General features: G+C 36.1%; 1 protein-coding gene across 2 annotated transcripts in view; it reads right to left on the reverse strand.

The window, feature by feature from the left end:
- caln1 (calneuron 1) overlaps positions 1-24,679 on the reverse strand; it is an 89,068-nt gene that overhangs the window by 55,847 nt on the left and 8,542 nt on the right. For both annotated transcript variants that reach the window (XM_007248651.4, XM_007248650.4), the window contains exons 2-3: positions 19,286-19,410; positions 4,495-4,638 (exon numbers count right to left, since the gene is read on the reverse strand). In XM_007248651.4, coding sequence (XP_007248713.1) covers positions 4,495-4,638; positions 19,286-19,403 — 262 coding nt within the window. In that variant the 5' untranslated portion in view covers positions 19,404-19,410. The remainder of the gene's footprint in view (positions 1-4,494; positions 4,639-19,285; positions 19,411-24,679) is intronic.

Below are 24,679 nucleotides of genomic sequence, written 5' to 3' on the forward strand. Positions count from 1 at the left end.
TCCCGTCGTTACGATAGCAAAGACACACTGACACGCCCTAAACCAAGCTACACAGTGCACAGTTAACTAAAAAAGGGCTCTAAATGTTCTTCACACAAAAATAGTTCCAAACGTGTCCCGTTTAATAAGCAAAGCAAAGAGTCTTTAAATCCTTCAGATCAGACTCCACCGTACATCTTCCCCTCACAGCGGATTCATCAGTCCCATCATCTGCATACATGAGGCATCACCCAGCAGTGCTGTGGGTTCATAAGGAGCAGGTGTAAATGAGTTTGGCCTTCTGCTAATGGTGAGGTCAGCGACCCCCCAGCTTTCTCCCCCACGCACTGGCCTTCAAACTCACTCACATTACACACACCATTAACTTTCAAAGCCTCTATAAAATATTCGGTAAGAAAATGATTTTCCTGTCGTCTGGCCGTATCTGTGTCTCTGTGTGTGCAATCCCGAAGAATCCCGAAGAGAAAATAGAGCAAATATCTGTGAGAATACGGCTCTGCTGCAGCAGATTATTAGCGAGACAAAGCAGCCTGATTGATCATGGTATCTGAGATGTGTCAGACGGTGAATGTACACCTGCCTGGCAGGGCGAATATGAATAAGACATCAGATAGAGTCGATGTAAAGAGCTTTCTGAATAAGAACATCATCCTCTGAGATTTGCAGGGGAGTTTAAGCGGCTTCAGCAACAAATGCTCAGATTAAGGCGAAAAGCGCAAGGTACATTTCTATTCCATTCCATACAGCCAACTAGCGGTGGGCAATATATCGATATTTTATCATATTGTGATTTATTTTCTAATGGTTATGACTAGGGGAGCATCAATACCATTTTTTTTTCTAACCAAAGTTTTGTACTTAAGCATTTAGGAACATTGTGTAACATGTAGTTATTAGAGTAAAGTAATTATACTAGTACTGGATTATAAAAGTAATTATACTAGTACTGGATGGTACTGGATGGTATGATCAAAAATTCATATCATGGTATTTTGCAAGATTCTGGCGGTTTCACTGTATATCACAGTATTTTTCATTATTAATTATTTTTAGTTTTTTGCATGACTAGGCTTTAATACGGGTTGTGACTTACTGTACTGTTAGGAGTGAATATAATATCAAACATTAAGGCTTTAAATTAAAAAGTTGATCAATATTGGATTTACTTTGTCCCACAAAATTACACAATATATCAAGAAATCAGACTTAAGAGATATGCTAACTCCTTTAACACGGCTACCTTTACTAAACTATTTTAAATAGTTCCATAAACACTATAAATGAACCTAAAATACTCAACATGTAAGTATTCAAAATATATATTTTTCAACCGCTTTATTGCACAAATAAGACACAAGTTTAATATCAATTCACAGTGTGTTATTACTGTAGCCATTTGAGGCATTTAAATATTTAAGCAGCTTTTTATCACTTTATCACAATTCCCTTGGTTCTCCAGTGAACAAATACATCTAGTTCAGTGTGCATTAATATTATCCTTTAAGCTACTACAGCATTAATATATTTAAACAGGGCTATAGTTACTCATATCATGACGAAGAACAGCAGAAGCTGCAGGAGTTCTGCTCTCATGTTTCTGCTGCAGGCAGAGAGAGAGTGAGGCTTCTACACGGCGCTCCGCAGCACCTCTAGTGGTATGGCGGTATGAGAAAAACGCATCCTGGTTCTAGTGTCTCCTACGGTATACAGTATGACTGCCCAGCACTAAGTAATACTTAATAAGTAATATAAAATTGAGATTAGTTTTACTCTATGGATGTAGGTTAAATTCTCCAGCATCATCATGTCACATCAGTACCACACCAGCCAATCAGATGAGACTTTTAAGGAACAAACAGGAAGTAATAAGACAGGAGTTGAGGCTGAGCAAGCAATGTTTTGAAGCAAAATTTCACTTTTTACTTTTTAGTTCTTTCTCTCTTTGTGGATCTGGGACTGAATATGTATATATTTTGTATTTGAGTTAAAGTTTTGTGTTGGTAATTACAGCAATATGCACTTGGTATCGCATGTTGGTATTGGAGACTAGTTGGAGGGTATGAGTATGAGCACATTTGCATGGTATCATTCCCGATTACAATACTGCTTTCTGTATTTATGCATCCTTAGTAACAACAGTTATTATTTGGGAAATATATAGTTTATTCTGTGTGTAAGAGACTACTAAAGGTTCTGAATCAGTTTATCTGATTTTGCTATTTATAGTTATATGTTTGAGTAAAATGAACATTGTTGTTTTATTCTATAAACTACAGACAACATTTCTCCCAAATTCCAAATGAAAATATTGTCATTTAGAGCATTTATTTTCAGAAAATGAGAAATGGCTGAAATAGCAAAAAAGATGCAGAGCTTTCAGACCTCAAACAATGCAAAGAAAACAAGTTCATAAAGTTTTAAGAGTTCAGAAATCAATATTTGGTGGAATAGCTCATCTTGGAATGTTCTCCTCCACCAGTCTTACACACTACTTTTGGATAACTTCATGCCGCCACTCCTGGTGCAAAAATTCAAGCAGTTCAGCTTGGTTTGATGGCTTGTGATTATCCATCTTCCTGTTGATTATTTTTCAGAAGTTTTTTAATTTGGTAAAATCAGAGAAAATCATCATTTTTAAGTGGTCTCAATTTTTTTTTCCACAGCTGTATGTGAACAAACATACAAGTAAACACAATAGACCAAATCAGCATTATCACATAATATTAAGGACATAAACATTTAATAAATGTACATGTAAATAAAACCAAACAATGAATTCTTGCACTTATCCAGACTTAAGACTTGTGAATTTAGTGGTGTGCGGTTGATCTGCAGCAGTGTTGTGTTTTCACGTCTGCAGGAACAGTGCTGCTGGTCACTGTTTGTATTCTTCTCTCAGCATCACTCCATCATTTTTGGAGCCTGCAAGCTACCATATGCTATTCATCACTGAACTGTTCAGCTATGAGGGACATGAGAGCGCTAATGAGAATAGAGGGCAGCCTGATGGAGTGCAGATGCTTTATGGTTACAGTCAACTGCCTAAGACACAAACAAAGGTGTTATTCTCTAAATATGAGATATAATCTCTATGCGACTATACCCTGAGTCTGTACCTGAACTTTAACAGCTCTTCAGTTATGCTGTATAATTTTCAGTACATAATAAAGAGCAGCTATATATGTATATAGGAGGAACAGATTTCATATTTATGGCTGTTTGGAAGAAGACCATTTAATGCTGGCGTGAAAAAGGTGGTGTAACTATTGGCAGGGAAGTAATATCAAGGCCCGGGGTGACTGGGCTCCCCTAACAATTTTATGGGACTATTAATATCACTACTCACAGTATTTACCTCAAATACTCATGGGGAGGTAATAACTTCACCATATACAGTGCTGTAAACGAGTGTTTGCCCCTTCATGATATATGTGGATGGATCTGGCGCAACTTTACTACACAACAAGGTGCCTGACAACAAAATAAATTATCAAAAATAGAAAAAAAACAAGCAGCACTCGTTGACTGGTGAAATTTCGATTTATTTGAAATACATAAATATTCTATTTCTTCTTTTTCGCTGAGAAAACTATTCCAGGTGAAAAAAAGGACACCCTATGAAAATCTGTATATTTCTTAACATATTTGGACATGTGGATAATTAATATCAATTTTAACACTACTGAGAGATCCAAGTAATATGACTAAACAATAAAAATTAAGAAAAGCCTTTTTACAACTTTCTGTAAAATGTAATTTAAAAAGTATGCAATTTCTGGTGAGGAATAAATAAGGACACCCTTATATATTGACCCATTGTTAAGATCACACAGGTGTATCACATCCAGTGCACATGACCAGAACATTGTTATCCAGCATTTTGAACGAGGCTGGCCCTATTTAAACCTCAGAAATTGTGTCCCTGACTGTTAAAGTAAGAATGAGGACCATGGTGAGATCCAAAGAGCTGCCTGAGGCCCTCAAAAAGAAGATTGTGGCTGCATATGAGTCTGGTAAGGCATTTAAAAAGATCTCAAAACATCTTGAAAGAATGCAGACAAAGACCAGGACTTCTGGAATACCGTTCTTTGGACAGATGAGTCAAAAGTTGAATTATTTGGACACCAGAACAGAAGACATGTTTGGAGTAAACAATAACAAGATTGGACATTGATATGTAAACATTTCTTAATAAAGAGCTGACTATTTCATGGGGTATTTTTTTTCACATGAAATGAAAATAAATAAGAGTGTGCAGAGCTGTTCTCAAAGGTAAATGTGCTACTTAGAAGAATCTAAAATATAAAACATATTTTGGATTGTTTAACACTTTCTGTTTACAGAATAATTCAGCATGTGCTCCAGTACAGCTTTACCATAGTCTTCGAATGTGTCCAAACTTTTGGCTGGTACTGTATATCACTGAATCATACAGTATGTCTGTACTGTGTAAAAACAAACTTATGTGCAAACTGGCCAAAAACGGCAACTTACCGTCCATGTCCAGTCTCTGCATGATGATGGCTAACTCCACTTCGCTGGGCATGTACCCTAGGGAGCGCATGGCCATGCCAAGCTCCTGCTTGGAGATGAAGCCGTTTCCATCTCGATCCAGAACCCTGAAGGCCTCGCGGATTTCTGCCAAAACAAACAAACAGGCGAGTCAGCATCTCTATTCCCTCCACAAACCTCCTCCCACCTCCTCCTCCTTGTCCCGCTTCAGCCCGTACTATAGAGTGCAAGCTCAGGATTCTCCAACAACTTCATTTGAGTTTTTAAAAAAGAGAGAAAAATTAAAAAAGAACATCAACAAAAGCAGGGTATATATATATATATATATATATATATATATATATATATATATATATATATATATATATATATACAGGGGTTGGTCAATGAAACTGAAACACCTGGTTTTAGACCACAATAATTTATTGTCTTGACACACAGTTCTGGTGGAAACAGGAGAGTTGAGGTGCACATTGAATTCTGCCGTGATTTGAGCAGCCGTGGTTTTATGTTTTTTGGATACAATCCAGGTTAGCACCCGAACATCCCTTTCAGACAGCTTCCTCTTACAGCATCCACAGTTAATCCTGTTGGATGTGGTTGGTCCTTCTTGGTGGTATGTTGACATTACCCTGGATACCATGGCTTCTGATACATCACAAAGACTTGCTGTCTTGGTCACAGATGCGCCAGCAAGACGTGCACCAACAATTTGTCCTCTTTTGAACTCTGGTATGTCACCCATAATATTGTGTGTGTTGCAATATTTTGAGCAAAACTGTGCTCTTACCCTGCTAATTGAACCTTCACACTCTGCTCTTACTGGTGCAATGTGCAATTAATGAAGACATGAAACCTCCCACACTAAAATGACAGGTGTTTCAGTTTCACTGTCCATTGCTCGCTCAGTCAATTATAAACAAACACAGTGACAGTAGTGAGTCATTTTAAGCTGTAATGTGTAATGTAATCCATCTTGTAATATCTATGTTTTTTTTTTAAATGTAGCTATAATGGATTACAGTGACTGTTTGTATTCCGATTACGTAAACCTGTGATGGTGTGATGGCTAAGACAGCTGTCCTTATCCCACTCATTATCCACTGGGGTTCCTTAGGGCTCTGTACTGAGACAACCAACTGCTACCAGAGCAGGAGCGTCCCTCACTACCTTCAAGAGACTCATAAAGACAGAGCTCTTCAAAGAGCACTTACTCTCCTAACACCTCTACCAACTAACTACTTCTAACCTCATTTTATTTATCCCATCCTCTCCTCCTCTATCCCACTGTTCCCCACAACTATTTTTCAGGCCACCTAAAATGTTTTGCCTTAGATTTCATGTCATCTATTGCTAATGTACATCATTATTTTTTCCGCTAAATGTAATGTAATGTAATCCATTACTACCAAACTCAAAAGGCAGACAAAGAGGGCAAAATAACAGAGAGAGAGAAATACCCAGAAAAGAATCATGCAATTTCATGTGCATCCAACTGAAAAGGAGCAGAGCCTCTTTTTGTTAAAGTTATTTATACATAGCTGAAGACTGGGTCTCTGCCTCGTCCTGACTCTCTCTACATCTGTTGCTGAGGGGTGGAGGCTCTCCGTTCGGGACGGTGGCGAAGCCTCGGCTGTTTGGATGCATATTTCATAACTGGCTTCATCTGAGAGGAGAGCGCTCGCGGCAGCTGGCGGGAGTACGGCACGGCTGTTTTTAAATAGAGGCGGAGTGTCACATCGCTAAAGAACACCGTGACTGCACAGGCTGCTGCAGCTCCATGTGCAACGCTGAATAATTTCGCCTGGGTGATACAGTACACGAGTTTAAGCCCGGCCATCTGTGGAGCAGAGCAGAACGCCACCACTCACTGAGCTTCCTCCATACTGACAGCCACTTGTCCATTAGTGATGGAGCTCAGTTCAACAAACTGGCTTTTTACAATATTTTTCCCCCAAAAATGTGACTGTTGGTCGAATGTAATGTCCAGCATTTTGCAACACCAATCCAACACCAACAATGCTATATAACATAAAATAGATAGATAAATAGAAATAAAATCAGAATACAATAATTTCCAAATCTATTAGACCCATTTTTTAGTCTTAGCAGGGGTGTCCAAACTGTTCCTGTTGGGGGCCAGAAGGAGAAATATATGTGCAGCCACAGGCCACAGACTCTTTAATAAAACAAATAATTAAATATACTACTTATAATCATAAATTTTCTTGATCTTTTTACTTGAGTTTCTATCTTTATCTATTTTTGACAGTGTTGTGTAAACTAAGATTTTTTGATGTTTTCTGATGTTTTGTTTCATAATGTCTCTTAATATTATAGTCTTTCATTACAGCAACTGATTCCTGACAAATTAAACATACACACTTCCCTCTGAACTCAGTCATTTTCCCAATGTGCCTGAAATTTTCTGCATTGCTGTCTATTTTCTGTTTCTTTGGAATTTCCATGCTCTCTCAAAAGCTCAGGAACATTAATGAAGGCATAATCAAGAAAGAAAAAAAGATGAGGAGCATTTTAGATTGGGTTTATGTGGGCCAACTTTCATTTTATTTCAAAAATAATATTGGACCATCGTTTGGACACCCCTGGTCTACAGAAACTACAGAGTCAGTACAGCCTGTTTTAATGCAGTTCTACCTGAGGGCCTAAAGACCACCAGCATCTGATGTCCTCATGTCCAGCATTTTACAACACCAATTCCAAAAAAAAAAAAAAAACGTGATTGCTGTATAACATTTAGATAAATAAAGATAAAATCAGAATGCAATAGTTTGCAAACCTTTTAGACCCTTATGTTAGTCTACAGAAACTACTAAGAGTCGGTACAGCCTGTTTTAATACAGTGCTACTTAAGGGCCTGGAGATCACCAGCATCTGCTGTAATATCGCCATGTCCAGCATTTTACAGCACCAACTTCAAAAAAAAATGTTTGTATGCTGTATAACATGTAGATAAAAAGAAATAAAATCAGAATGCAATCATTTGCAAATCTTATAGACCCATATTTTAGTCACAATTAAACAAGTGAAACAAAAGGCTGAAAAATAAATCTCCTGTTTCTCTGAATCTATTCATGATATTATGGGCTGTAGATGGTGGGATATCTAAAGTTTTCACAGTTTTACTAAATTTAAAAATTACGTTCCATGTTTAGGTGCAGCTTTGCATATAAGAGACTCTTATACCCTGAGCATTGCGATCTTACACCCATCAGAAATGTGTTCTATGTTCTTTTGTAAATAAAAAATGGGTCTATAAGATAATCAAACCACTGCATTCTGTTTTTATTTGCATTTATTTATATTTTACACTGAGGTTTACACAGAGAAAGCCTCCTAAACTTTACTGGAAACAATGCAATTTCTTACATTAACCAGTTTTTATTTATTTACAACTCCTAATGGAACACTTCAGCTCATCAGGCCTTTAGCAGCATCAGGATGTAAGAAACAGGTGGATCTAATTAGAGCTGCAGTAAAACTGCCAGAGGAAAACTAAAGAAAGGCATGTCTCAGAGTGAAGGCTGCAGTACAGAGGGTGGAGACTCTAACTCCACTGCTATACAGAGCATCCCTCTCTAGGCTCTGTCGCATTTATACTCATACTGCATATATGTGTACATCCAGCTCAATAAGGAACACAATATGACACCTTCACTGAAGAACCCTCCCTACCAAACTCTGTTACCAGTAGTTTGCATCTTAAATTAACCCATTTGTAGAACATTCTGTACTGTGAACTTTGAAAAAGAAACACCTACTTCATTGAGAGGGATTTTGACTTAAATAGATGATGTGTAGTGGAATTCTGAATTCATCTACTGTAACTGATTATTGATTCTGGGGATTTCTAAAGTTTCTGCTATATCACTGATATGGTTTGTTTAATGACAAACAGTTACAATATACATCTATCTATCTATCTATCTATCTATCTATCTATCTATCTATCTATCTATCTATCTATCTATCTATCTATCTATCTATCTATCTATCTATCTATCTATTACATTATTGGAATCAACTGCAGACCTTGTGTCTTCTTGATTTGTGAAATTATGAGGGAAATGCCACGCCTCACTATAAAAACTGTAAAAACTGTTAATATAATAATAAATGATAAATATATATATTTTTGTTTAAATCTATGGATTTCAAAGTAAACGTCCACATTTTTATAATATTTAAAATGAATGCTTTTTTTTAATTTACCGAGGTGGTGATGACAGAAATAACTGCTACAAATTATTTAACGCCACTGATATAATGATGAGTTAATAACATAGTAATGCAATTTCACAAACCTTTTAAAAAACAATAACATCAACATTATTAAGAATATTTGGATATTAAAACTAGAATGTAAAAAAAGTTGTATACACTAAATTAATCAAAATTATGGGTAAATGATGGGCAGTTCTGCAACGACACTTCTCAGTCGCACCTTTGTAGAGGGGTAACTCATAACAGAGTGTATAAGAAAAGAAAAGGAGATCTCAAAAGAAAGCAAAAAAAGCTGTGTTTTGTTTATATTTGCTAAGTGTGGCATTTCCTTTGTTCTCTTTTCTGCCTTTTTTTCTACACCTCTTTTGAAACATTTATTTTTCCACTGATTTTCCGGTTTCCTCTGTAAAAATCTGTTCCACAAGCTCACATTTTTTTGTCCTATACAAATAAATTACAATATAAATAATATTAAAGCATATTTATTAACAATTGATCAAATAAAGAAATAATTATAAATATACCACATATAAAATAAAAACAAAAAATTCTATTTTGCTCTCCACTTGGATCCAACACCTCCCTCTCCCGTAGCAAATACCTTTAAATCTTGTGCATAACTGGCTTTATTAAATTGCCATTTAAATAAAATATAGACAAGAATATGCCTTGATTTTTTGTGTGTTTTTGTATTAGTATGGCTTCAAACCACCTTTTCACTGCCTGCCTTTTACATGAGTGGGTTTTCATACGCCGCTGTTAAAAACACAGCCATGAACTTTATTACATACTGAGTGATTCAGAACAATTAAGGCTGACAGCACACTAATGCAGCAACCGTTCATAACATAAAAGCATGCTGGGTCATATTTTCACAGACAGCCTGCTTACATGTTGTTATTCTTATATAACGTATTCAATCATCTCTTTATTTAACGTTATTACATTTTTTTCTAGACAATTCAATAACAGCCTGTTCACAGTCTAGCAGCCGGTATCACACATACAAACCTAAAACCTAAAACCTCCTGCTTTTAAAGCCAGAAGACTTTCATCTACAGGTGTCTCATACAGTTCCTTACAGTCAGGAACATTCATGGGGTTGGAAGAGAATAATAATTTTCATTATTTTGAAATTTTCTGCATTGTAGTTTAATCCTCAAGTCATTTAAACTGCGAAGAAAAACTTATGGAATTATTCAGTAAACAGAAAAGTGTTAAAATAGTGTCGAAGCTTAGAAATAAATCTAGCTTTCACATTAAAAATAAACAGAATAAAGAATAAAATAACATTGTGTCAGGTTGAGAGCAAGGGAGACTTGGAGAGTGGGGCCAATTGCAAGTTAATTTATTAAACAAACAAGACAAACAAACAATAAACCGAAAACTGAAACAATAAACAACACGGAGTACATACAGACTGGCAGAAACAAGCAACCTGACAGATGAAAAAATGCACAAGAACCAAGAAGAAGTCACAAAAGGACTATACATGCATACAGAAGGAGACATGAAACAGGAAACGTCTGGGGACAAGTAACGAGGGCCGGAGCTACAGGCATAGTCATAAGGGGAACACAGGGCTGGTTAAAATACCAACATGCCAATATCAGAGCGCACCTGCATCTTAAAGGGAATGACAACTAACACACTGATTGGTTTATTTCACGTTACACCAAAAACACACCCATGATTAATTAAGAGAATTAGTTCATGCCTTTTGCGCGTTTCGAGCTGCGCAAGGTGTATTTCTTGTGCCCTCACAATACCAAAGACACACCGACACATCCTAAATCAAGCTGCCTGATGCGTAATTGACCGGTATGCTATAGATCACTTAAATAAAGCTCTTTATTTAATTTATATTTCAGGCTCATGCCCCAAAAAAAGTAAAAACAAAGGGATAAATATCTAATGAGAACACTGCTGCCAAAAGCAAGCTCTCACTAGAAAGTGGCTGTCACAGGAGTGATCATCTTTAATAATACATAGATGAATATGACAATGGCTTTATATGAAATAGAGAAAATAACCACATTTGATAACTTAACTGGGAACTGGGATGCTTTGTCTTTGGTTCACCCATTTCTGGGACATGTGAGCGCCTGATTTAAACACACAAACACACTAACATCAGGTTAATTACACCAATAAAATATCTTACTTTCTATATCACTAACGTAGGATGAAAAAAACATAGATGAGAGGAGGGAATCCACCATAACATTAATGACATCAATGAGCCTCTGAATGAGCTCCCCAAAGTCCCATGCAGCTCAGACAGCAGCAATAAAATGAAAATCACATGAAAAAATTGCGCGGGTGAAAATCACCTGGCGTTAGCATTCTAGGGTTAATGTGATATTGCAAATATATGTTTTACAGCAGAGGTCACTAATGGGCGGACCGCGGTCCGGGTCCGGAGCCTAGCGTTGTCCAATGCGGACCCAAACCTACCGAGAAAGATTTAATTGTATACGTGCTTTGTTGCGACGCAGTAAACTCACAGACCAATCACGTGTAGGGTAAGATAACCAAACGCTCTCTTTAAGTCAGGGGTGTCCAAACTTTTTTTGTTGGGGGCCAGAAGGACAAATATATTTGACGTCACGGGCCACACTCTGTAATAAATCAAATAATGAAATATACCACTTTAAATAATACTTTAAATAATAATTTTCATTTACACACCATTTTACTTGACTTACTATCTTTATCTTTGACAGTGTTGTGTAAACTAAGATTTTTCAAATTGATGTCTCTTAATATTAAACTCCTTAATTACGGCAACTTTTAGACTCGTTTGCACTTTTTTCTGCCCTACAACTGCGCACCCTCTCCGCTTCTTATAAAAACCTGCTTAACAGCGGGCCAACTTTCATTCTGTTTCTAAAATACCTCGCGGACCGCTCTAAAAAAGGAAACGGGTCGCAAATGGCCCGCGGGCCGTAGTTTGGACACCCCTGCTTTAAGTCAATCAGATCTGTGCAGACGCGGTAAGGAAAAAATAAATAAATAAACACACTGCTCCTCACGTGGGATAGAACCCGTGTTATCAGGGTCGCGGTCCAGCTGTTGAATTGGGACGAGGCCGTGAAAAAACGCCTTTATAAGGAGATAGGGAGCCCAAGAACGGGCGGAAAAATGAGAACGGGCGGAAACTAATGTCACGCCGAGCGTGACAGCGCGACAAAGAGACAGGCGAGGAATGTATACAAAATCTGGCCAGAGAGGCATTTATTATTGTTATTATTATTATTATTATTATTATTGTTATTATTATTATTATTATGTATTTTTTCATAATTCAGTTCAAACAACCTTACAGGATATAGCACTTAATTATAACACAAGTTAACAATCGGTCCGGACCTTGGCCTGTAGAAATTTTCTCTAACTGGACCATACTGAATTCTAATTAAATACCCCTGTTTTACAGGAAAAAAAATATATCTTTTTTTTGTGAAAAGCCTGTAAAAGTAGTTTACAGGGTGATTTGCTTGGTGTACTATTTGAGGTCACTGGTACAATTTCAGTTTATAAAAACTGTAAACATTATGGGTGCTGCTATAAAGCGCTTGACTGAAAGTGTGTTAGTATGTGTTATTTTACGCATATGTGTGTGTGTGTGTGTGTGTGTGTGTATGTGCGTGTGTGTAAGAAAATAAACCTCATGTATATAAAAGCAGCTCCCAGTCACCCAGATGGTCCTCCATCATCAGCCCTGCACATCTGCATCAACACCTCTACTCCAGAGTCACTCCAGAGCTGCATCTGCTGAGACGCAGCAAAACCGGCTATTGTCATTCTGCACAGCGGCAGAGTCTTCCAGCAGCGCTATTGTTCCCGCAAGTGTGCACAGACATCAAAGGCATTAGATTTATTTGTCAATACAGAGGCAAATGGCTCATGAATAAATACATAAGAGCATCAGAGAGCCGCTGAGCCGCCGCTCGAGTCTGAGGCTTGTTTAAACCCAGTTCTTAGAGACTTTCAGTTTTCTAGCACTTCCTGACAAATCCTCTTCCAAACACACTGCTCTGCTCACTCTACACACACGCCCACAATATATGTGTGTGTGACAGGATTCTTACATGATGACAGAACGACGCTGTACATCTATCAGAGATTAAAAAAAACAACAACAAGTGACAAACTGATGTACTCTAATTCTGAAAATATCATGATGTTACACAAAACAAGCTTAAATGCTGTGTTTTTTTATTATTTTAAATTATCTGCATTAATACTGATTAATACTAAAGTCAACAGAAAAAAACATATGGAATTATTTAGTATTTAGTAATATTTTAGCTGCATTTTCTCAGTCAGCTTTATTAGGTAGAGTCACCTGGAATTCAGGCTTTCAGTTAACAGCTGTGCTGAACTTATCAAAAGTTAATTACTTGAATTTCTTGCCTCTTAGTGTTAGCTTGAGAGCATCAGTTGTAAAGGTGTGAAGAGGTAGAGTTGGTATACAGTGAACATCCCTATTTAAATAATGTTCTAATCCATATTATGGCAAGAACTACTTTACTAAGTAAAGAAAAATGAAGAAATTAAGGACAGTCAATCCCAAAATTTGAATTTCAAGAATTTTGAAAGTATCAAAAACATCGCAAAGAGCATCAAAAACATTAAAATTATGATGAAACTGGCACTCATCAGGACTGCCCTGGGAAACAATGAGCAAAGAGTTCTCTCTATTGCACAGAAAAATTATCAGAGTTGATCAGAGCCTCAGAAATCGCAAGTTAACAGCTCCCAAGATAAGAGCACCTACATGCTTCTTTAAAGAGTATTTTGTTTTGTTTTTTAACACTTTTAAGTTACTACATGATTCCTTATGTGTTCCTTCATAGTCTGGTTGATTTCACTATTTATTCATAATGTAGGGGGAAAATAAATAAATAAAAACATTGAATGAGAAGGTGTGTCCAAACTTTTGACTGGTACTGTACATTTTATTTTTATAGAATGTAGAATATATATTTTTTATCTTTGTTTTTTGTCCTTTGAATTATGCGAGAAATGTTTTGTCTTGCTTGTGGGCTCTCTTTACAGTTAGAAAGAGTAATAATTACACTAAAGTACATGCTGTACACACACATTTCTGGACAAGCTGAGAGAGACACAGCATCAACACTCATAAATAAAGAACAATATGAAGCTTGGTAATATGACAATATTTTATCATATCGTATTGTGATCAATTTTCCTATCGTTTCAGCAATGCACATTTTAAGCATATCAAGGATTTCTTCAGTGCTTCATGAACACTGAAATAACTACGTTTTTAAGAATCTGACACTGCTGATGCATTTTGCCTGCATGTCAAAACACTGAGATTAATAATGTGTATCATAAAAACATGTATTTTACCATACCTCCCAGCTCTACTTTACACTATAAAAAATATACATTTTAAACAGTTACTGCTAAACTAAATAAATCAGTGTAGAATGTCTCATTATATAAACTGTTGCTAAAAATAAAGTGATTTCACTTCAATATTAATCAGCAGCACATCTTATATAAACTGACGGAGTGCATTATTAATTCACTGAAAGGAGAGCTTGGGATATGTTTTTATAACCTAACCCTGCTTTAAACTTCTCCACAACTTTATCTCTGACCTGTCTGGTGAGTTTCTTGGTCTTCATGAAGCTGTTTGCTCACTAGTGTTCTCTAACAAACCGCTGAGGCCCTCACAGAACAGCTGTATTTATACTGAGACTAAATTACACACAGCTGGACTCTTATTAAGCAACTACCATATACCATATACCGTATTTGCACTACTGTTATTTACTATTTTTACTGTCATTCCATCTCAATCACCATCAATATTGCACTATTGTCTTACGTATGTTTATTGTGTCTTGCTGTATTGAACATATAGTGTTTCCCACTCTTTTATATTATAATTATATAGCTATTTTTACTTATTTACTTATTTATATATCTATTCCTCCCCCACACCACTGCACCTTGTTTTTGTCTCATGTATGTCTATTTGTGTCCCTGCTGTATTGTACACATAGTGTCTCCCATTCTCCTTTATTATATCTATTATCTGTGCTGTAAAATTGGGAAGGAGAGTAACGTAATTTCAATTCTCTGTATGTCCTGTACATATGCAGTATTGACAATAAAACTACTTGACTTGACTTGACTTGACTAAGCTAAGACTTCTGAATGCACTAAATTGATTGCACTGGATTTTATTAAGAGAGTTCAGAAAAGAAGGGGGCTGAATACTTTTGCACTTTTTGTCACATTCTTTAGATTTTATTTGATTAAAATTGTGAAAATCATCTATTATTTTCATTCCACTTTAGAGTTATGTGCTACTTTGTGTTGGTCTATCCCTTACAATCTTAATTAAATACATTTAGGTTTGTGGTTGTAAGCTTGCAAAATGTGCCCCTGAAAGAAGCTTACACAGCGCGCATCCTCATTACATGAATAATAACAAGAAACCAACTCGTTAACCATGAATTTTCTATAATGTTTAATCAATATCATCTTTTGGTATGAGAGAAAATGAGAAGTTGAAGAACTGCAGCAGCATACAGCAGGTGAATAGCCTGTAGCAGTGCTATAAATCCCCACAGCTCCGGGACACCCAGTGCTCCTTTCTAGGGCTGGAGAATTGCTTTCATTGCCTCTTGTGAACTCTGTGCTGATGAAAGCAAAGCAACTCCCTTGAAAATATGTGCTGAGTAATAAAAAAATATATTTATGAAAATGTTAGCAACAGATCATAAAACAAAACACCAAATTAGCTTCTGAATAATTAAACAAAGCTCATTAAACTGCTCGTTAACCAAAGAGCCACGCCGAGCCTGAGTCAATGAACCAACACATAAACATATGTACAGTATGTAAGCAATTAAAGCTCACCCAGTATTAAACTGAGACATATTACTACAGCTGAGGTAAACTATGCCAACAGTTTAACAACACTGTAAGGCCTGAATCCGGATATTTTTAAAAACAGAGGTTTTTGCCTCCATTTTTTAAAATATCTTCGTCCACACAAGCAGCGTTTTCAGAAATATCCCAGTCCACACGGAAACGCCACACCACTTAAAAACGCTGAAATGAAAAGGGATTCTCGTCACTCATCAGCAACAACTACTTAATTTTCAGCTACACTGGTAAAACTTGTTACAGCATTGAAAGCTGGTTCTGGGTAGTTCCGCACTGTTGGGTCAGAGAGGGCAGTTAGTTCATTAGTTGGATCAGCTGTGTGTAATATACTGTAAACATACTGCTGGCGTTCGCTGTTGTTGCGGCAAAAAGAGTCCCCTCCCCATCTCTAAGCTAATGCTAAACAAAAAGCAGACATGCGCAGACTCGCTGTGTGACGTCAGCGTTTTCAGAAAGTTCCGTTTTCCCCGTCCACACGGCTCCGCTAGGAAGGCGTTTTCAAAAAGCTCTGTTTTCAGCAGAGGTGGAAAAAGTACTGAAAAACTGTAATTAAGTAAAAGTACCTTTATTTTGCTAAAATTCTACTCAAGTAAAAGTAAAAGTACCTATCTAAAAATCTACTCGAGTAAAAGTAAAAAGTACTCAATTTAAAATGTACTTTGAGTAAAAGTTACATAGTTTCTTTTAATTATTTGATGTAAAAAAGTCGTTTTTAATGAACTATTGTTTCACATAATATTTTAAACCTTTCACGCAGTATTTGTTCAGAGCCCCCCATAAAACATTTTTAGTGGCATAGGTTTCTATGATCCATTTTTTTTTCTTTACTGTTAAAAAGTTATGATCATATATGTGGCTATAAACTGTATTTTTACAGTTTTACAGTTCATTATTATTTTTTAACTTGCCATTGCTATGCTTTAACTGATATTTACATGTTTTTTTTAACATTTAAGCAGATTGTTTAATGATAAAAATACTTAACCACCACTTGCTTTTACAGGTTTGATGTGGAAGTTTTGAAAGCTGACAGCTCTGTCCGGCGGGGCACATTTTGCATTGCATGAGGATGTTATTGCCTCGTTATTCTACACACGAGCATCCGTGCGCCGGCGCATCCACGCCAGTTTTTTTTTATTATTCAGACAATTGTTTTTTTCCCAGCATTTTATTTTTTACTCAGTAACGGAGAGTTTTCCAATGTAGCAAAGTAGATTACTTGTGTCAAAATGTACTTGAGTAAAAGTAAAATTACCTATTTTAAAAACTTTAAAAATAACAAATTTCTCATAAAATTTACTCAATTACAGTAGCTTGAGTAAATGTAATTCATTACTTTCCACCTCTGGTTTTCAGTGACGGAAAACGCTGTTTTCATGTGGACGGAAGGCCAAAACAGAGACAAAACCGCCGTTTTTAAAAATATCTGGCTTTGTGTGGACGGGACCTAAGTGTCACAGATGGTGAGGAATGAGAGAGTGGATGAAGGTGCGAGTAAAAATATTTTAAACATAACTAAAGTAAATAAAGACACAAATCAAACACGGGTTGGGAAACACAAACCAAATAAACAAGACTAGGAAAATCTAACTAAGATAAGGGAGCAGACAAGACAGAAACAAAACAGGGCCATGTGCTATAGAACACATGGCAAGGAAAACAAAACAGACCGAGGGAAAGAGAAACAGGAGAAACAGAGAGAAAAGCAGGACAGAAACGACAAAGAGAGGAAAAACACAAGACATACAAAGGCTAAGGTGTGACACTGATTGGTCCACTCGCTCAGTCTTCCTTAATTGCTGCCAGAACTACATGTGCATGTGCAAAAAAATTTAATATCATTAAAAAGTTACTTTATTTCAGTAATTCATGTATTACACAGAGTGATCTATTGTTGTTTATTGTTGATAATTACAGCTTACAGCCAATGAAAACTCAAAAATCAGTGTCTCTCAATATTAGAATATTATATAAGACCAATTGGTACTTTTGGCAGTGTGGGCAGTGTGCCAAATCCTGCCGGAAAATGAAATCCACATCTCTATAAAAGTTTTCAGGGTAAAAACACTGCACTGAATTTGGATTTGATATAACACAGTGGACCAACACCAACAGATGACATGTCTCTCTAAACCATCACTGATTGGTGGAAACTTCACACTAGACCTCAAGCAGCTTGGTCTGTGTGTCTCTCCACTCTCCCTCCAAAGTCTGCTCCCCTGATTTACAAATAAAATGTAAACTTTACTGATGATCAGTGATGGTTTGTAGAGACATGTCATCTGCTGGTGTTGATCCACTGTGTTTTATTACCAAGTCTAAAGTCAGTGCAGCGTTTTCCTGGAAAATCTTACAGCACTTCATGCTTCCCTCTGCTGACAACTTTTATGGTGATGCAGATTTCATTTTCCAGCAGGACTTTGCACACTGCATACACTGCCAAAAGTACCAACTGGTCTTATACAATCTAATTTTCTGAGACACTGATTTTTGGGTAATCCATAATCATCATCTATATAATATATGAGTTTAACATTTTGAACTGCATTAATGAAAAAAGTTTTCAATGATATTCTATATTTTTTTAGATGCACCTGTACGAGTGAAAATCCCACAACTCGCAGGAGAAGTAAGTAAGTAAATCTGCAAACACAAACATACCACAGTTACAGCTCTATCTTCACTCACCTTCCCTTTACAATATTTTTTCAAACAAAGACACAAACACACATGAAACAACACAACATCAGCCAAACTAATGATGATATTACCTCTCGACACTAAAGCTTGGTGGAAAATACATTCTTTAAAGCTCACCTTCCGCGAAAATCCGATTTTTCTTGTTTTTTGTGGAATACAGTAGGTCTCTCCGAGTTGAATGTGTACACCTGCACATTAAACTGTTTTGCAGCCCCCATTGTCTGCAGGAGCTAAGCAAAGAAATCCCCCCTCCCCCCCTCCGAAAAACAGGTGAATTTTGAATTATCTTTCTGCCTACGTAGGCAGAAACTCACAGACCAGCCCACCTTGGCTCGAGAAACTCCCAGAGGCGGAGCTGAAGCGACGCAACATCACCGCTCATCAGTTAGGAGGTGGGAGGCAGTGAGCGGCAGAGCGGCGGAGGGGCGTCGCAGTGCTCCTAGCCAATCAGAGGAGAGATATTTGCATGCTGTTTGCATGTATGAATATTCATGAGCAAAGCTGGAATCCGGTCATTTTGGACACTCCCCTAAAACAGTCCATTAAAAAAGAGCTATACAGCGACACAGAGTTTTTACCTGAAAAAGCACCACATATGATTTGAACAGATGCAAAAAATAAAATATAAACAGCAAAACGCAATAGGAAATACTTATTTTTAACTAAATATGTTATATCCTGTCAGCCAAGCTGAAGAACAGAAGTGTAGATCCAGATTTCTCCTGGATCTTTACCAATTTACCAATCCAGGTGTTGATATGAAGACTAGAAATAATTCTATTAAACTATAAGCCAAAGAACTTTATGTATTCAGGATATAAAGTTTGCTTGCTGCAGAGTTTTGGAGGCTGATAAAGGGTGTGTACAATGTAAAAAAAAAAAAAACACTTACCATCCAGTTCCTCCACTGAGATGTTAGCGAGCTGGTCACTGTCGCTGCGCTCTGATAAAGAGCGACTCAGGTAGTTCCCCTTATAGAGCAGCCCTGCCGTCACATGGTGGAAGGGCATCTTCTCCCTAACAGCAATTCAAACCAATAAGCCAGACGTTAGACAGGTAGGTGTATTATATTCACAGACAGACAGATTAAAAAAACTAGAAATGATCAAAAAGTTCGATCAAACCCAAAAAACTTGCCACTAAACCCTCTCTGGGGTTTACCTTTCAGAAAGCCTCATAACTGTACTTAAAAGAAAGCTGAGAATGCTCTGTATCAAAGCAATTCAACTTGTAAACAAGGACTTCCTGGGGCGTACTGCCATCCATCACACAACTGAACACGTTTTTGAACAGTAACAGACTCTATGAACGGTCTACAGAACTTTTATTTCTGATAGAGTGGCTGCAGCTGCTTTCTGCTTTTCTCTACCACTCCAGAGACGACACAAGCTCTATATGTGGGATTTAAACTCTGAGAATATGTTTAAATGTATAATGAACTGATGTACAGTGAGTACGGGTGTTGTCTTGTCCCTTATCTGGTCTATTTACATGTTTGGAGACACTAAGAGTGATCTGAGTGTGTGAGCCCATCACTCCTCCCACAGAGTGTTATTAGTATACAATAATAATTCTGTTAAAATAATAAGTTAATGCCTAATCACGATTATGATATAATGCTAAGCTATTATTGTTATGCAATAATAATGTTGTCAATATAATGAGATAATGGCACATTACAATTCTAATATAATGTTAATAATAATAATAATAAGAAGAAGAAGAAGAAGAAGAAGAAGAAGAAGAAGAATTATTATTATTATTATTATTATTATTATTATTATTATTATTATATCTCATAATAGTATGAAATAGTGTTTAGTCTATGACCTTTTAGTTTTGTCATTATTATTAATCCATGCTGTGCCTTTATTATGAGACACTAATATAATGGTTTTTTTTTTTTTTTATGAAATAATGCCTAATCATTACTGTAAGATAATATTGCTGTCATTATTATGAGATAATACTCCTGAACCATTTTTATGAGATAATTCCATTTAATTATTATGAGATAATGGCAAGCATTAGTATGGGATACTGCCAAGTCATTATTATGAGACATTACCTCTGATTTATAATGAGATAATACTGCAAAGACATTATTATGAGATAATGAAAAGTTCCTATTATGAGCTAATGGCAAGTCTTTTTTCGAGATATCAGCAAGTCATTATGACAAGATAATACAGCAGAGACATTATGATAAGATATCGGCAAGTCATTATTTTGAGATATTGGCAAGTTATTATTATGAGATAATGGCAAATCACTACTATGAGATAATACCACAGACACATTATTACGAGATAATCCTCCTGTGCCATCATTATGAAATTATAATGTTGAGACATTATTAAAAGATAATACTGTAGAGACGTTATTATGAGAAAATGTTAACATTATTTTATTCATTGTTTTGAGAAATTGGCAAGTCATTATAATGAGATAACGGCAAGTCTTTTCAATGAGATAATGGCAAGTCATTATTATGAGATAATGGCAAGGCATTACAATGAGATAATGGCAAGTCATTAAAATTAGATAATGGCAAGTCATTATAATGAGATAATGGCAAGTCTTTTTAATGAGATAATGGCAATTCATTATAATGAGATAATGGGAAGTTAATATAATGAGATAATGGTTATTTTTTATTATGAGCTAATGGTAAGTCATTTTATGAGATAACTGCAAGTCATTATTAAGAGATATTGGCAAGATATTTTTAAATGATAATGGCAAGACATTATCATGAGATGATGGCAAGTCATTTTTATGAGATAATAGCAAGTCATTATTATGAGATAAAGGCAAGTCAGTATTATGAGATAATGCCAAGTCATTTTTACACATCACAACTGTAAAAGCATTATTATACGTTTTTGAAACTACACAATGTAACTTGTAATCAATATTGTATGACATTAATTAATAATACTGTCTGTCTGAGATCTAAATCTAAATCTCTTTACACATATTCAGCAAGTTCACCCAATGCAGCACAGAAACTGCACACTACACAGCTAAAGAACAGAGAATCTCGATTTACTGTAAAGTTAAGTTTACTGGACTCTAAGGGCAATCCGGACACCCAGCGGGGGAACCCACCAGCTCTGCAGAGAGCTCTGCAGCATCTACTGAAGGCAAGGCCACAGCATGGAGCTTCACAGAGCCCAGCAGAACACAAGGTTCTGGCACCAGAACCCGCACACAGCACGCAGAGCCAGCACGGACAACTGGGTCACAGCCAGGTGCAAATCAGAGTAAAAGCTGAGCCGGTAAGTCCAGCCCAGTCTTCCATCAGCTGCTGAAGGACGTTGGGCTAATTGCTGGCCACTGCCTACAGCACACAGATGCAGCCACCAAACTCACAGCAGGCCAGAGGAACCTAATGGGATTGGTGACTGTAAATCAGGAGGAAATGAAATCAGACCGCCGTGTGGAAGGCCGACATCTGCTGAGGTGAGAGAGACCATAAAGCCTTTATATACAGTGGCATAAAAAATATTTATATGCTTACAAATTTCTTCTGTTTTGTATTTTTTTCTTACTTACATTTTTCAGTAAAAAAAACCTTAATATCATAAAAAACATAACTGGAGAAAATATGAAAAGCACATTTTAAATAAAAATTTAATTTATTAAGAGAAAAAAAAAACTTTCCAAATCTATCCCTTTGTGAAAAAGTGACCGCCCCCATAAATTAACTGTGATTAATCACACTTTTTGGAAAGCTGAGTTTAATTTTAATAACCACAACCACAACCTGATTACTGCCAGACCGGTAGAATCAGGAAATCACTTAAATAGAATCGTCTAACAACATGAAGAAGCTAAAAGATCTAAAAAAACTTCAACCTTTCAAAAACTGATTAGAAAAGAAGTCATTGGTCATCTATCAGTCTGGAAAAGATTACAAAGTGATTTCTAAAGCTTTAATCACAAATAGAGAAAACATGGAACACTGGTGAACCTTTCCTGATGAAAATTACCCCAAAAGGGCATGAACAACTCATCCAGGAGGTGACAAAAGAACTCAGAACAACATTTAAATAACTGCAGGTCTCACTCGCCTCAGTTAAGGTCAGTGTTAATGATTCAATAATAAGAAAGAGACCGAGTGAAAATAATATTTATGGGAGAGTTCCGAAAAAAAAAAAACATACTTTCTGTATACTATATTGTAAAGTGAGATGTGTGTTTACACTGGTTGATCCTATATTAGTGTTAGTTTAAATGGATGCAACTGGCTAAAGGAACAAAAAATGCAGAGCATATATATATATATATTTTTTTTATATTTTCTACTCTTCTGTTTAATCACAAAAAGCAAATCAGAATCTCTCTTCATTTTCAACTTTGAACACAGTTTTTTTATTAAATAAGTCCTCTGTTTTTCCTCTGTTTTAATGTTTAATGTTGCATGTGCTCCTCCATAAATTACAGTACACATTGTGTGTAAATTTTTTATCCAAACAAATGAAACAGAGAATAAATCATGTGCCTGGAAGTATAATAGCCGAGCTGAGTGGTTCGGGACGGCATATTTAATTAAGCTAATTATTTAGATGCCTGCCGCTTCTGAAGAATCGCATCAATTTCCTATTGGCTGCGGCTCATATCTGACAAAAAAATCAATAAATAAATCAATCTACAGCAGATTTAATACACCAGTCATTTAAAAACACTTTAGCTCACGGCGCTTATAGCACAACACTGTTTTGCAAGCAAAAAAAAGCAAAACCTCTCTAATGCGTGACCGTATGTTACACATCTCAGCGCAGGCCTGTACCAAAGAAACAGCTCATTAATCAGAGCAGCGTCTCAGAGACTCATAAAACAAAACAGCCAACAAATCATGTGTCAACACAAAGAGATTGTTTGACAAAAAACAAACTGATTTATTAGTGCGGTGTGCTCTATCCAATCAGAACACTCATAAGTATAAACACGATATGGCCCTAAAATAGTATCACGATATTTCAGGATATTTGCAATAACGATATTCTTAATGATAATACAATTGACTTCAAAATATACTATACTATAAAATATAATATACTATACTACTGCAACAAAATAAATATTAAAGTTTTTTTTTAAGTATAAATATAACAGTTCTACATTTAATAAAAAAAACGGATTTTTTTTTTAAAAGTTAGTCTATTTTGTAAACAGTTACTTACCAAGGCTTTTGAATAAAATAATAAAAGTGAAACAAAATGAAAAATATAACAACATTAAAAAACACAAATCTAGTGCATGCATATAAACTGAAAACAAGCAAGTAAACATTAAATACAGTAAATAGCTCAATAAATACAAAATCTGCAGTCTGCAATCATGAATATTGTTCGAGTTAATTATTTATTTTAAGTAATTTTTTATGTGACAGTAAAATTGAGTAGCTGTTTTTTCCACCCACTGACCATTTCCTAGTCTTTCAATTTCCACACCCTGGATTGCCAGGTAGAGAACACACTGTGCAGCAGCCTCTGCATCCTGTAAATGATGACATGAAAAATTTTTAGCCAATTGTTTTATTTTATTTAGATTTAGTTTGCATGGGGTTCCTTTTTGATAAACAATAAAAACTATAATCTCAATCTCAGTAATAATCTCAAACAGGCAGAAACCTGTATGTGTGGATGTGTTAGTGCTCTGTGTTGTGAGTTGTTTACATTGTACTTTTAGCATTTTATCAGTTGTACATCGCTATGACCCTCAACCCACCTCCACACACTCCTCAAACTCCATTTAGGAGAAAAGCCTGTGTCTGAGGAACGTTTACTCGCTGGTTACTCTCACCAAGCATCCATTTCAGCAGACCATTTATACTGTATCCGTGTCTGCGGCCTTTGATTTGAGGGGGCGTATTGGTCAGTAGCACTGGCGGTTCAGTACAGGCTGTGCCCTATAAGCTGCTGGGATGATCCTTTAAAAACTGGCCTTACGTCTCAGAACACTTTATTCTAACAGAGCTCAAACTATTTCTCAAAAAACTATCATTTATTAAAGGACCAATATGCACTCTATTTTCTGTATATAACTCTGTATTAACTAATACAAATACCAGCATGTGTTATCAGGTATTAGATGTTCTTCTTTCCATTACAGAGCACAAATCTGATTGTGTTTTAGCTTTTGATTCCACCACCACCTATAACCTAGTCCTTACAGGTATAAAACACAATAGCAATCTTGTAATATTTTGACTTTAATCTCAAAATATTACACCTTTATTCTTGTAATGTAACCACTTTATTCTCGTAATTTACCAACT

Source organism: Astyanax mexicanus, chromosome 18 (assembly GCF_023375975.1).
Source record: "Astyanax mexicanus isolate ESR-SI-001 chromosome 18, AstMex3_surface, whole genome shotgun sequence".
Classification (NCBI taxonomy): domain Eukaryota; kingdom Metazoa; phylum Chordata; class Actinopteri; order Characiformes; family Acestrorhamphidae; genus Astyanax; species Astyanax mexicanus.